Below are 16,154 nucleotides of genomic sequence, written 5' to 3'. Positions count from 1 at the left end.
CATGCACATGACGGAGAGACTGTGTGAGCAGCATCAGGCAATAGTGGAGTTTCAGCTGCAGCACGCACGGGTCAGTCACTCTGTGGAACAGCACCACTTCACCACCAACGAGTGGGCCTCCATGTGGGACGTGTGTGCCGTGTAGCGCTGTTTCGAGTACTCAATCAACATGGCCAGTGCCGATGATGCCATTCTCAGCGGTACTATCCCACTTCTATGTCTCCTTGAAAAAACATTTCGGGCGATGATGGAAGAGGATGTGACACATGATGAGGAGGAAGAGGGATCATTTCCACAGTTATCAGGCCAGTCATTTCAACTTCGGCACAGGCACGGTGAGGAAGCTGGCATCCGGTGAGCGTCCTTCCCTCACCGCACCTGCCCCGAATACTGAACGGCCCTAATGTCAGTAAGTTTAATAGTGACAGTTCTAGTGAATGAAACCCTTTATAATGCATATTCTTCATGTTCACGCTGTATCTTATATAATTGTAGGGGAAAATAGATTAGTGATTGTACACTTTTTCTGTATGAACCGAATTCCATTATCCTTTCATTAGTAAAATTTTATATTTCAAACATGATTTTTTTCTGTAAAATTGATGGGTGACTGAGAAACTCTTTTTGCTGTACAGAACAAATGACTTTGTGGTGAAATTTTTAACTTAAAATTTGTTTTTATTTGTGAAATTGATGGGCGACTGAAAAATTCCTTTTGCTGTATGGAACAAATGACGTTGTGGTGAAATTTTTAACTTAAAATTAGTTTTTTTTAAATATATATATTATGAAACAACAAATATACCAATAGTACATGAAAACAGTAACAACCTTCTCATGCTGCCGCCACCTCACCACTCTGTCGTTGTGTCACTGTGTGGTCTCCTCATGCTGCTTCCACCTCACCACTCTTTCATTGTGCCACTATGTGGCCTCCTGATTCTGCCGCCACCTCCACACTGTCATTGTGCCACTCTGTGGCCTCCTCCTGATGCTGAAGCCACCTCCAGACTCTGTCATTGGACCACTTCTCATGCTGTTCCCACCCTCCCCACTTCATGACTGGGCCACTATTTTTCCTTTCGTCCTGGCTGACATCATCATTTATTTGACCCTTCTTCTGATCTGTCAGAAGGAAAGAAAAATGAGACGCGCAACAGATCCTGTCTGTGTAGCAGCTGTAAGGCCTGTATGGTCCCATCAGAATTGGCTTATGATTTGGTAGCTAAAAGCAGGAGTAGCTACAAAACACAGAAGACATGCAAATATTCCGTTCAAGTGTCATCTCTGTTTAGGATCCACTCCTGTTTGCTCCACAGACAGGATGCGTTTTTTGGGGGTTATTGTTCTGACGGATCAGAGGAAGGGCAAAATCAGTGACGTTAACACAAACCTACTGCTGACCCCCTCTCCACTCTGTCGGGGGCTCTACTTGTATAAGCGTTTAATAGAACAGGTTCTGTAGACTCTATATATAAGGCTAACATTGATCTGTAAGGCTGAGTTCATACTTGAGTTATTTGGTCAGTTTTGGCCCCGTGACTGCCCAAATAAGTGAAATGTGCAGTGATTCTAAGAGCGACACCTGTCATCTGCATGTCATTGCGGCAGGGACAATATTCGAATTAGCAATTTTTTGTGAATATTTGGTGAATATTCTCGAATTTGCAATTATTTTCTTGATTGTGAAAATCGGCAATGTAATATGTGCGCGCAATACAGGCTTAGGTCACTTTTGCCTCATTTTTCAAGCTGCTAGAACAGGGGTCAGCAACCTTTGGCACTCCAGCTGTTGTGAAACTACAATTCCCACCATGCATCATTTATTTCTATGGGAGTTCTGATAAGAGCAGAGCAATTGTGCATGATAGGCGTTGTAGTTTCACAACAACTAGAGTGTCGGAGGTTGCCTACCTCTGTGCTAGAAGTTTCATGAGACTGGAAAAAATGGTGGGAACATTACAATAGCTTTATATGCAGATAGAGTGCTCCAATATATTCACGATTGCGCTAATCTGCACTAATGATGCAAATATTTTGGCGCAATACGTGACACTTTACATTTTATCAGGTCTGACTACATATTTCTGATTGTGCACTAAGTATTGTTGTGACATCACAGCACTATGTCTGTCGCATGTATGTATGGACAGCAGAGAAACAGTAATCCCTATCACACTACCTAACTCCCTGCACTGGAACCTATCAGCTACACTATATCAGGATATAACCTACACTGACTATCTCCCACTAACTATCTGTATTATATATATATATATATATATATATATATATATATATGAGCTAACTAACTGTCTAATGTAATGACACAGCAAAGCACAGAGCACAGTAATGTCACTGCTCTCTCGCACTCTCTCAGATCTTATATAGTAAGGGGTCGGCAACGTTCCTATTGGTTGCTAGGGGGATGTTGCTAAGCTCAGACAAAGACATTGCCACCTTCTCATTGGCCCACAAGCAAGAAGAAGGGAGGGATCATGGGTTCAGATGAAAAAAAAAAATCCAGAATATTCGAGAATACGACTATATAGCACTATATTCTAAATCTTTGAGATTTCTCGAAGTGGAGATATTCGCGATTAAAATTTGCGATTTGAATATTCTGCCCAACAATAGTCATAGTGACAGTATTTTTTCACTACCACAACAGACTCCCTATGCGTGTTACTGCAAGGCACAGTGTTCTACACCCCTATAAATGGTCTCTGCAGCCAGAAAATAGCCGCTTTTTAACACGTTTCGCTATTGGATCGAACCAATTTTTAAAAAAAAAAAAATTAAAAATTGGGACTAATCAAATTTTTGAAAAATGTGCTCATCTCTACCTGCCACCTACTGATTTAGGTTTCATATCTTCTTTTTGCACAACTGATTTCAACTGCATTAACAGTTTATGTTTAAAGCGTTAAAGTGTTTTATTGCCCATATTAGAAATATCCGCAGGAGGTCTACTGCGAGAAGCTTGTGGAGAGTTAATATTTAACATTAAAATACAGAACTTTTAAGCTCTTTTTGCAAGTTTTGTTCCTTGGTGGGGAGTTTTTCATATTTTTTTTAAATGATTTTGAAATTTAGTTCCTCCCATGCCCCACCCTAAAAATAATAAATTAGGAACCTCGGCCAAGGTTCTCCTCTCACATTACGTGCTGTAAGAACCATGAGCTCCCTGTTCGGAATACTCTGCCTCCTCTCAGCTCTTGTAGCAACAAGTAAGTTTCCAGAAAGGTTTTAAGACCTGAATTATTTATCTTTTGTTTTATATTTTGTATTTTATGGCTTTATTGATAATATTGTTAACGATTATACACAGTATTACTAATAATATGAAATAATAAAACAAATGATGAAAGTAATAGTAATATAACATGTATGATCTTTTCTTCATGTAAACCCAATTCCTGGTAAACCTTTACCTCGGCTCCTGTTCATAGTAGGAGATAAGCTATTAAACATCGTTCCCAGATGCTGCTGATCTCAGAACGTGGCATCCGAAAAAAAAGGTGAAGGCAAATAACAGTGTAATAAGTAATGAATGTCCTGATTCTGTACAATCTCTTTAGGCTATGCTCTTTCATGTACACATTGTTTTTCTAATGAAGCCACATGCTCCGGTCCCAGCTTGACCTGTTCTTCAGGACAACATTGTGGAACTACATACAGAGAAACCATCGCTGGTGAGTTATTTCAAAAGGTTAGGAGGAGATTTGACTCTTATGTAACTCAAGCATATTTGTTGCATACAGTTCTGTAACTTTCCGATATACCTTATTTCTCACTTACCAATTATTTTTAATACCACTGTTTGCTGTCAGTGAATGGGTATATTGGGGACATTCCTGTTTGCATCCAGGGGCTGAAAACCTAAGAAGCATCACATTGCTACAAATGTCTGTGGTCTAGACAATCCTCTGTGACGTAAAGGGTTTTTACTACCAGATTTTGACCTATTTAGCTGTCTGACACTAGTGATCTGCTAGTGTCTGCTGTACCTAACCGTGTTCTTGTATTACCTTTGTATGCTGCGGTTAACCTTAAAAACGCACTTTTATTGATATGCAAATGAGCCTCTAGGTGCTATGTGGGCATCTTTTCAGCACCTAGAGGTTCTGTCTACTCACCATGTCTGCCGCCCTTCTCGTCCCTCCAGCCCGCCCCTCTTCTCTAGATTGACTTTGCTCCATCTCGGCCGAATTCTCGTGCCTGTGCCGTGCGCTTCTGTATTCGACAGTGACTGTCGGACCGATTTTGGACAAGATGGAGCATAGTGGGCTGTCAATCTAGAGAAGAGGTGGCGGGCTGGAGGGACGAGATGGGCGGCAGACATGGTGAGTAGACGGAGCCTCTAGGTGCTGAAAAGACGCCCACATAGCACCTAAAACAGCATACAAAGGTAATACAAGAACACGGTTAGGTACAGCAGACACTAGCAGATCGCTAGTGTCAGACAGCTAAATAGGTCAAAATCTGGTGGTAGAAGCCCTTTAAGCAGTCTTGAGTCAAAATGTATACATTTTACCTGCAGTGATACATTGTAATAAAAACTAAAAATACCACAAAGAGAATCAGGACAGACTCACAGAGGATTGTCTACACCATAGGTGTTGCTACAGGGGGCCATTGCCCCCTCTAGGTTATTCCATGCCCCCCCCGCTGAATTCCCTTTAAAACTCTGGCCGTCAGGGGCGTAACCATCACGTTCGCAGACGGTGCGACCGAGGCCCGCGGGGGGAGGGGGCCCGTGGCACTACTACCAGCCCCTGCTGTGAAATCGCTCCTCCAACTGCATCCTCCGTTCCATCTGCAAAGTGTCCTTTACTCTTCTGACTTCCGTTGCAGGTAGCCAGGTGACTAGGGATGAGCGATGATTACCTGTTCAGCTCGAGCATTGCTGTGCTCGGCAGATCCGAGTGCTCGGCCGAATAATTCGGGGGCTTGAATACAATTTAATACAAAGGAAGTCAATGGGAGACTACCAGGCACCCCCTGCTCAGAAGAGAAGAGGGTGTCTAGCTCAGAAAAAAGGGTTATACATTGATGGAAACCCCATCAAAAAGGTTTGGCAACAGCATTAAGAGGATAGCTGGATGCATCTTAGACTCCTATCATGTACGACATACAATAGACACCCACACAAAGGCTGTATGCCAGAAGCCAGGTATGTGGAAGCCATCATAGGAGACAGATAACAGCCAGCATATGTCACGACCCTTGGTCAGGGTCGTGACTCTTGTGGCCGCATGCAGTTGCCTGCGGTCTTGGTGTTGTGTTCAATCACAGGTGAGGGCTATTGTATGTTGCCTCACCTGTGGTTGCCGCTGGCAACATTGGGTATGTGGCAGCAGAGCAGCCTGAGCGGTGTTTGGCAGCTTGCTGCAGTAGGCATGCGGTTGCACCTGGCAACCTCTCCTTATAGGTGTGCCTTTTATCAGTGTGCACGGGGTGTTATATGTGTTGTGTGCACTTCCCCTTTAAGTGGTCTTTTCCCTTCCCTGGTGTTTAGAAGGGTTAACTCCCTTTCTGTGTGTGTGAGACACTGGGTGTGTCTGTTGGAGTGTGGTGGGTGTCAGTTTTGAGTTTGCTTGTTGTCAGTCTGTGTTGGAACTCTGCTCCCTGGCTGAATGTGTCATGCTGTGTGAGCCACCCTTAGTTGTCATTGTTATTATTTGTGTCTGTTTCTTATACCCTTCCTCTCTGGTTTTGTTGTACGTCTAGTGTGGTGTGCTATGTCTGGTATTTGTGGTGTTATTACCAGCATGGCTGCTTGACGTGTCACTTTTGGTGTGTGTATGTTGCACTGGAGGGGTTTAAGCAATATGCAAGACTGTGTGCTTCCCAGCCTGGAACCTCCATGTTTCTTGTAGCCGCAAGGAGGTCCGGGTTGTCGTTGGTGCCGTCCTTCCATCTCGGCTGCGGCAGGTAAGAGTTGATAGCATTTGTGGTGTTGTTGTGCTATTTACCTGCCGTACTGTTTACAGTCTTGCACCCTGCCAGCTACTGGGCCTCTGGAGAACGCCTGTCATCCGTGTCCTGGATGAACAGGTGTTATCTGCCCTGTCACCAGCTGTAGGGCAATGCAGGGATACTTAGACTTCTAGGCACGTGGGTATGAGTCCCCTTACCTTTGAAGAGGGCTCATACAGCTAGGAGACTAGGGCCTGTTGAGGGAAGTCTTAGGAGGTCACCAGTTCCCTTTTCCCTGTTTTGTAGTCCGCTAGCTAAGGACATTGCACGATGGGGGGGATTTCCCCACTTCCCGTCGTGACAGCATACCTTACAATGGCAGCCTTGTACACTGAGATATTCCAAACCAGCTCTCATCTGACTGAGAACCAGTAAACCTCAAAGTTATTTTGTTATATCTGTTGGATGGCTTGGGCGGACCTGCACACCTAGATCAATATCATTAGGGTGACAAAATGTTTTCTGATCATCCTAACATAATATTCAATAACCTTTCTATACAGTTTTGTCATGTAAAAACTCATTTGCATAAACATGGGCATATGGGAAAGACATGCAAATGAGCAGAATCTGCCTTGTTTTTCAGCTGTCATAATTGCAAGTTGCCACATTGGTGATCTCCAATTATTAGATATAATTCCTTATAATTTCTTTCACTTGTCAGAACTTATTTCTGGTTTGCTATGTGTCATTCACAGATCCCCCCACCATAACAGTGTTTCATCCACAGATCCCCCATAACAGTGTTTCATCCACAGATCCCCCATAACAGTGTCATCCACATATCCCCCATAACAGTGTCATCCACAGATCCCCCATAACAGTGTCATCCACAGATCCCCCATAACAGTGTCATCCACAGATCTCCCATAACAGTGTCATCCACAGAACCCCCATAACAGTGTCATCCACAGATCCCCCATAACAGTGTGTCATCAACAGATGCCCCCATAACAGTGTGTCATCCACAGATGCCCCAATAACAGTGTGTCATACACAGATCCCCCCTAACAGTGTGTAATACACAGATCCCCCCCTAACAGTGTGTCATACACAGATCCCCCCAACAGTGTGTCATACACAGATCCCCCTAACAGTGTGTCATACACAGATCCCCCCATAATAGTGTCATCCACAGATCCCCCCATAACAGTGTCATCCACAGATCCCCCATAACAGTGTCATCCACAGATCCCCCCATAACAGTGTCATCCACAGATCCCCCCATGACAGTGTCATCCACAGATCCCCTCATAACAGTGTCAACCACAGATGCCCCTATAACAGTGTCATCCACAGATCCCCCCATAACAGTGTCATCCACAGATCCCCCCCATAACAGTGTCATCCACAGATCCCCCCATAACAGTGTCATCCACAGATCCCCCCATAACAGTGTCATCCACAGATCCCCCCATAACAGTGTCATCCACAGATCCCCCCATAACAGTGTCATCCACAGATCCCCCCATAACAGTGTCATCCACAGATCCCCCCATAACAGTGTCATCCACAGATCCCCCCATAACCATGTCATCCACAGATCCCCCCATAACAGTGTCATCCACAGATCCCCCCATAACAGTGTCATCCACAGATCCCCCCCATAACAGTGTCATCCACAGATCCCCCATAACAGTGTCATCCACAGATCCCCCCATAACAGTGTCATCCACAGATCCCCCCATAACAGTGTCATCCACAGATCCCCCCATAACAGTGTCATCCACAGATCCCCCCATAACAGTGTCATCCACAGATCCCCCCATAACAGTGTCATCCACAGATTCCCCCATAACAGTGTCATCCACAGATCCCCCCATCACAGTGTCATCCACAGATCCCCCCATAACAGTGTCATCCACAGATCCCCCCCATAACAGTGTCATCCACAGATCCCCCATAACAGTGTCATCCACAGATCCCCATAACAGTGTCATCCACAGATCCCCCCATAACAGTGTCATCCACAGATCCCCCATAACAGTGTCATCCACAGATCCCCCCATAACAGTGTCATCCACAGATCCCCCCATAACAGTGTCATCCACAGATCCTAGATTGTTCTCTTCTCCAAACTCTTCCCCCTTCTGTGAGTATTCCTGTGAGCGTCTGTTCATTGGTCTTTAGTGACATGTTTAAAATATGGGATTATTTACACCACCCTGGTGTTTGCAGAAACTGCTTTAAACTATAAAGAAAAGTTGGAGAGTGTTTCTCCCTTTCTCAGGTCTTAAGCAAAACCGAGGAAGAAAGGAAAACTCTTGAAAACTTGTCTTTAACCACTTCAACCCCGCTAGCTAAAACCCCCTTAATGACCAGGCCACTTTTTACACTTCTGCACTACACTACTTTCACCGTTTATTGCTCGGTCATGCAACTTACCACCCAAATGAATTTTACCTCCTTTTCTTCTCACTAATAGAGCTTTTATTTGGTGGTATTTTATTGCTGCTGACATTTTTACTTTTTTTGTTATTAATCGAAATTTAATGATTTTTTTGCAAAAAAATGACATTTTTCACTTTCAGCTGTAAACTGTTGCAAAAAAAACAACATCCATATATAAATTTTTCGCTAAATTTATAGTTCTACATGTCTTTGATAAAAAAAAAAATGTTTGGGCAAAAAAAAATGGTTTGGGTAAAAGTTATAGCGTTTACAAACTATGGTGCAAAAATATGAATTTCCGCTTTTTGAAGCAGCTCTGACTTTCTGAGCACCTGTCAGGTTTCCTGAGGCTCTACAATGCCCAGACAGTAGAAATTAGACACCCTAAGGTACTCGCTGATGGGCATAGTGAGTTCATAGAACTTTTTATTTTTTGTCACAAGTTAGCGGAAAATGATGATTTTTTTTTTTTCTTACAAAGTCTCATATTCCACTAACTTGCGACAAAAAATACAAAATTCTAGGAACTCGCCATGCCCCTCACAGAATACCTTGGGGTGTCTTCTTTCCAAAATGGGGTCACTTGTGGCGTAGTTATACTGCCCTGGCAATTTAGGGGCCCATATGTGTGAGAAGTACTTTGCAATCAAAATGTGTAAAAAATGGCCTGTGAAATCCGAAAGGTGCTCATTGGAATTTGGGCCCCTTTGCCCACCTAGGCTGCAAAAAAGTGTCACGCATCTGGTATCGCCGTACTCAGGAGAAGTTGGGGAATGTGTTTTGGGGTGTCATTTTACATATACCCATGCTGGGTGAGAGAAATATCTTGGCAAAAGACAACTTTTCCCATTTTTTTATACAAAGTTGGCATTTGACCAAGATATTTATCTCACCCAGCATGAGTATATGTAAAATGACACCCCAAAACACATTCCCCAACTTCTCCTGAGTACGGCGATACCAGATGTGTCACACTTTTTTGCAACCTAGATGCGCAAAGCGGCCCAAATTCCTTTTAGGAGGGCATTTTTAGACATTTGGATCCCAGACTTCTTCTCACGCTTTCGGGCCCCTAAAAAGCCAGGGCAGTATAAATACCCCAAATGTGACCCCATTTTGGAAAGAAGACACCCCAAGGGGCATGGCGAGTTTCTAGAATTATTTTTTTTTTGGCACAAGTTAGCGGAAATTGATTTTTTTTTTGTATTTTCTCACAAAGTCTCACTTTCCGCTAACTTGGGACAAAAATGTCAATCTTTCATGGACTCAATATGCCCCTCACGGAATACCTTGGGGTGTCTTCTTTCCGAAATGGGGTCACATGTGGGGTATTTACACTGCCCTGGCATTTTAGGGCCCTAAAGTGTGAGAAGAAGTCTGGAATATAAATGTCTAAAAAATGTTACGCATTTGGATTCCGTGAGGGGTATGGTGAGTTCATGTGAGATTTTATTTTTTGACACAAGTTAGTGGAATATGAGACTTAGTAAGAAAAAACAAAAACAAAAACAAACAAAAAATTTCCACTAACTTGGGCCTAAAAAAATGTCTGAATGTAGCCTTACAGGGGGTGATCAATGACAGGGGGGTGATCAGGGAGTCTATATGGGGTGATCACCCCCCTGTCATTGATCACCCCCCTGTCATTGATCACCCCCCTGTAAGGCTCCATTCAGACGTCCGTATGATTTTTTACGGATCCACGGATCGGATCCGCAAAACACAAGCGGACGTCTGAATGGAGCCTTACAGGGGGGTGATCAATGACAGGGGGGTGATCACCCATATAAACTCCCTGATCACCCCCCTGTCATTGATCACCCCCCTGTAAGGCTCCATTCAGACGTCCGTATGTGTTTTGCGGATCCGATCCATGTATCAGTGGATCCGTAAAAATCATGCGGACGTCTGAATGGAGCCTTACAGGGGGGTGATCAATGACAGGGGGGTGATCAATGACAGGGGGGTGATCAGGGAGTCTATATGGGGTGATCAGTGGTTCATAAAGGGTTAATAAGTGACAGGGGGGGTAGTGTAGTAGTGTTTGGTGCTACTTACAGAGCTGCCTGAGTCCTCTGGTGGTCGATCCAAACAAAAGGGACACCAGAGGACCAGGTAGCAGGTATATTAGACGCTGTTATCAAAACAGCGTCTAATATACCTGTTAGGGGTTAAAAAAATCACATCTCCAGCCTGCCAGCAAGCGATCGCCGCTGGCAGGCTGGAGATCCACTTGCTTACCTTCCGTTCCTGTGAGCGCGCGCGTCTGTGTGCGCACGTTCACAGGAAATCTCGGCTATCGCGAGATGACGCACGGATGCGTCCAGGAGGAATAGATCAACCACCTTCCGGACGCATCCGTGCGTTACATGGTCGGGATGTGGTTAAAGTATTAGGTTAGTACAATAATGTATCCCTGCAGACCGCAATACTCTCGTATTTTGTCATCTTATTTATATATACTTATTTAGTTTTTTTCAGTAGTATGATTAAGTGGGGAAAATGATTAGTGCCCCCCATTTTTGACTGTGGTATCTTATGTGCCCCCCTATATATTGTTCCTAGAGTGGCCACTGGTCTATACTGATGCACCGTGACAATTCCAGCTTCTACCTGGGCAGGACTAGATCCGTACAGGTTTTCAGTCTTTAGATGTTAGAAAAGTCTATAAACGTGCCGCAGGCAGATGTGGGACCTAGAACCAAAGGACCATGCTCTATAAAAAGAGAAAAATTGGCAAAAATTTTAATTACAAAATCCAAGTCTGTTTTCTGCCCAAACAGAAGTGTTTGGGGGCCGCGCCTGAGTCAGAGTCAGGAGCACAGAGGAACCAACAGACGGAAACTGTAAAACAAGGATGTTTGAGTTCAGTTCACAGACGCTTAATGTGCGATGTTTGTGAGTTTCTCAAGCAACGTTTGATATAACACACTCAATGGGTTGGCAGCTCTTCATCAGTGTACACTGGGCCGGCCCCGTCGCTCTTCCAAGTGCTCCGAAGGTTATGACAGATTTCAACAGCAAAAAGTCATAGAATAGTATAAAATGTACGGTGTACAGTAACATAATTATAAAACATCACTGCCAGAGAGTTAGGAAGTGTCACCATCTGTGCACCTTGAGGTAAGCCTGAGTTTCAGTTCTTTTGGGCAGTGTGCCAGAGCTGGAAGCTGTACAGTAGATGGAGCAGGAAACAGAAGGCTCCGTCCATAGTATAGTGGGTGCCAGGGACTGTAACACAGCTCCCAAATCCAGAAAAAGTCTTTAAGAGGAAATGTACATGACAAAACTTAGAGACCACTGTGCAGCATGCAGAACCCTCACCTCTTATCACGATGCTACCAACCCTTACCCCGACCTATTTTGACCTGCAGGGCACAGCAATTTTTCTTTTCATTCCCAATTTTCCAAGAGCAATTTTTTAGATTTTATCTGTCATCCTCGCCATATAAGGGCTTGTTTTTGAGGGAAGGGTTGCATTTGTAGTGCACTGAAAAATAGTTCTATTCCGTTTCCTTTTTTTCGTGGAGGGAAAAGCAATTCCACCATTTTCTTTTTTCAATATTTTTTTTACATTTCTGTTACATTTCCTGTTTGCCTTAAATAATAACATGTGACTGATATTCTATGGGTCGGTACGATTAATAAAATACCAAATTGATATTGTTTTTATGCCTTTTTTAGAACCCATTTTCTTAACCCTATTAGGAAATTCTAGGTGGGGTGGTCCTCTGGCCAGGATTGTCACCTCTTGGTCAGAATGTAGAGTGATTACAAAGAGCATGTCTTCCTCTGCAGGAACTGTCCTGTCCTGCACTATACAGAGACTGTGTCATATCTACAGTAACTTCTCCTGCGGTGGTGCTGCAAGAAAGTTGTAGACCTTTTGTCAGGCTTCTCAGCCCTTACAACTGATTGCTGAAAATCATAGCAGGAAAAACTTTGTGATCTGATTATTGTCAGGGAACCTTTCTACTAAAAAGGTCCCTTGAAGAATGTATAAATGAATCAAGAAAGAAAACATTTTCTATGTTTTGTTTATTTTCAGCTGGATTGAATTCCATATCTTTGACCAGATCATGCACACTTGTAACTCAATGTGGCTTCCGGGGCAGTGTGGGCATACAACATGGAAATATCAGGATGGGCACTTCATGCTGCAGCACTGACAACTGCATTCCTAGACTTCCATCATGTAAGTCATCTGTTTTCCAGTTTTTCTGTGGCAATGCTGGATTAAAGTCATTAAAATAATGAACAAAATATATTTGGGGAGCGTCGGGGGTTCATTATGATGAGCGCAACATGTGCCAGTGCTCTGGAGTAAGACCTGACAAATTTGTTAACATGAGTGGACCTCTTCATAAAATTGGTAAATCTTCTGGCAGTTTGTGCACCAGAATAGCAAATCTACACCAGCAAGAGAAGTTAGACTAGAACCTTCAGAATCACAGGCGCATATCCATGAAGCAAACATAATTATAAAAAAACAAGATGGCTGCACGCCATTATACATACAAACAATAAAGCTAAGAAATGGGGGTCATTCTAAATAAATGGTAGATGGGCCCGACACGCGTTTGAGCTAAGAGCATCCATTAACTCATTTATAGTAGGTATTGTACCACTTTTATTTAGAATGACCCCCATTTTTTAGCTCTATTGTTTGTATGTATAATGGTGTGCAGCCATTTTGTTTTTTATAAATCTACACCAGCGGTGTCATAATTGTCGCCAAATTATATTAAATCTATATTTACAAAAAAATAAAAACACACATAATTGAAATAAGTCGCTAATCTGGTGTTTATACCAAAATTACCAACTTTTTCTTACTTCCAGAAAAGAAAAAAAATCCCCCCTATTCTCTTGCCTTTCAAAACTCTTGTTTCAATGCCAAAGAATGCTCGGTTTCTCACTAATATTTACTCCACTCCACCGACCATGTAGTCACTGACGGCAGAGTTGATGTGACATTCTAAATGACATCATCATTACAATATGCCCAGTGATTGGCTGCCACAGTAACAAGTCAAGACAACAAATCACCAATGCAGCTATGGTAAAAACAAAGGATATCATGGTACTGTGGACCCATTGGAATTTCATCCAGTTGTCCAGTAGAAATTGAAGCGTTTTCAATGGCAGTGGTTTACTAACCATGGAATCAGAACATCAGTCATTAAAACTTGGAGAGAGGCGGCCCACACCTTCTCCCGTTACCAAATGTATATCCAGATTATTTTCTTTCAGTCACCACTAGGGGGAGCTCTGTGTATACAAATATTTTCTAGTTCCTGTTGAGTTAAATGGTAAAAATACCCCTACACTGAGCTCCATTCATGGTGACTACAAGCTTCGAGTCTTAACAGCTACTGAAGGGAAGCAAGGAGTCCTTGAGCTGTATCTGGGAGATTCATCAATATATTTATTCTACTTGTCTGTTGTAAATATGAGTAATATGTTTATAATAAATGCCATTTTAATTAAGCCCCTGTTCCACTTTTGCCAAGATAGAAATTAGGCGAGGGAGAGCCAATACAGTTTTGCTATGGTGCCCAATGATATATTTATTTTATTTTTTCATTTTGAAGCGTTATTTATTTCAGGTTTGCGCAAATCTAAAAAAGGGTATAACATACATACATATAAAACGAAGCAAACTCAGCAAGCATAAGCACATCAACAGACCTGGTACAAAGGGAGAGGGGCCTGCCTGTGAGGGCTTACAGTCTACAATGGAAGAGGGAAGGAGACAGTAGCTGTGCAGTGGTAGCAAGGTTATTTTAGGTTGCATGACTTTTTTGTTGGGATTTCTGGTTGTTTCTGAAGGTTTGAATTGTGGGGGAGGGTCTGATGTGCTGGGGTAGTGGGTTCCAGAGAAAGTTAGATGTGTGAGAAATTTAGCAGATGATTGTGAGTAAAGAAAAGAGGAGAGCAAAGTAGGAAGGAGGTCCTGTGAGAATGTATCAGGAGAGTAGGTCAGAGAGATGTACAGAGGGGACACTTGAGACACTGGGCACTTGAGAGCCAGTGAAGGGATTGACAGAGGAGGAATGGTTTCACAGGTTAGAGGGGTGCGAGAGAGTTAGATGGGAGGTCACAGAGGAGAATGTTGCAATAGTCCAGGCAGGAGATGATGAGGGCATGTATTAACATGTTGATTGACTCAGGGTTGAGGACGGAGCTGATATGAGAAATGTTTATGAGTTGTAGACAGCAGTAAGTGGTAAGAGCTTAGATGTATGGCTTGATATCTACGTGTGCACACCCCTGAATTTTAAAGGGGACTAACATGTTATACTAAATAGTTGGTCCAGCGGTTTATTCTGATGCTATATTTGAACTCAAGAAAACATTTTTTTCCCTATGATAAGGAAAATATTTTTCTGCCTCATTAATGTATTTGCCCCCAATGGAAATATGGAGGTACAGTAATACATGTACTCCCTCTAGTAATACCTGTGGTTTATACATGGAAATGGATGCTTCTTGTACAGTGTTTCATCTTTCACCTGTTTGCTTCCAGTGCCAATAAGAAGCTCTAACCCCAATGGACTGGTCTGCCGATCCTGCAAGTCCGATGACTCCGCCCAGTGTCACACTGCTGATACTATAGAATGCACAGGGGATGAGAATATGTGTCTTCTCCAGACAACTCGTGAGTCAGGTACAAAAAATTGTTAATTTTCATCTGGCACCACAATTCTCAGGATATGATGAGCCAAAGGCAAAAATAAGAAAGAACACATTTGCTGTGGGTACAAAATCTTCGAGACTGATATATCCTAAATAAACCTCATTTAAGATAATGTTTTTATAGAAAAAACAAGTAACAAAAAAAAAAAAAAAAGTCCAATCACAGTGCCAGCTTTCTTCTCCTGGAGCTGTACTGGGAATAGTATATCTTGTCAAGAGGTTAGAGAATCCTCGTATATATGAGGTTTAGTGTTGTGTTAAATGATGTTGTTTCTTTTGCAGGATCAGCGTCAGCTTCATCAGCCATCCGAGGGTGCGCGACAGAGTCTATCTGTGACCTTGGAAGCCAATCCGCAAGCGCTGGAGGAGTTATAAGGGATATTAAGTTTATCTGCACCAGCGGTGGCCTAAGTGCCCATACCACTGTTCTGGCTCCGGCCATTGTGTGTCTTCTACTGCTGAAACTGTTCTTCTAACAAAGGTTAAAGATCTTAGGATGAATGAGGCCAAGAGAAACAAAAAATATTTACAACGCAGAATATTTTTATATTGGTTTATTTATATATTTATTTTTTTAAACCTTGACTGGAAAATATCCACATCCACAAGTAACATAAAATTATCTTCAGCATCTATGTTTTGGAAACCACTTCCATTAATATTTCAAGATTTTTTTTTTAATAAACAAATAATTTACAAACCAAGATTCTCTCATCAATAGTGTTGAGTGAACCCGAACTGCAAAGTTCAGGCCCGTACCGAACTTTATGATTTTTGGTACCCGGACCCAAACCAGAACTTTGCCGGAAAAGTTTGGGTTCAAGTTCGGTGTTCGGGCATTTAATAAAGCTTGTTGAAAGGCTGCAGTGCAGCCAATCGACAAGCTTTTAAGCTGTGGGCACTTAGAAGCCATCACAGCCTTGCCTAGTAATGGCATGGCTGTGATTGGCCGCTGCATCATGGGACCCAGCCTCTATACAAGCTGCATCACATGTAGCGCCGCCCATCAGCTCTGAGTAGTGCAGGGACAGGGAGCAGCTGAAGTGAGGGAGAGTGTTAGGCATCTCATCTGGCTGTTAATT

The 16,154-nt window shown here is 42.9% G+C and overlaps 1 protein-coding gene across 1 annotated transcript; it reads left to right on the top strand.

The window, feature by feature from the left end:
• Window positions 1-3,160: 3,160 nt before the first annotated feature.
• LOC122921122 (phospholipase A2 inhibitor 25 kDa subunit-like) lies at window positions 3,161-15,770 on the top strand. The gene is made up of 5 exons (XM_044271092.1): window positions 3,161-3,230; window positions 3,582-3,695; window positions 12,422-12,568; window positions 14,903-15,043; window positions 15,355-15,770. The coding sequence occupies exons 1-5, from the start codon at window positions 3,179-3,181 to the stop codon at window positions 15,546-15,548; spliced, it is 648 nt and encodes a 215-aa protein (XP_044127027.1). The 5' UTR covers window positions 3,161-3,178; the 3' UTR covers window positions 15,549-15,770.
• Window positions 15,771-16,154: the final 384 nt, after the last annotated feature.

The sequence above is a fragment of the Bufo gargarizans genome, chromosome 10 (assembly GCF_014858855.1).
Source record: "Bufo gargarizans isolate SCDJY-AF-19 chromosome 10, ASM1485885v1, whole genome shotgun sequence".
Lineage (NCBI taxonomy): Eukaryota > Metazoa > Chordata > Amphibia > Anura > Bufonidae > Bufo > Bufo gargarizans.
The sequence above is the reverse complement of the archived record's forward strand: the minus strand, read 5'-3'. Positions and strand labels throughout refer to the sequence as shown.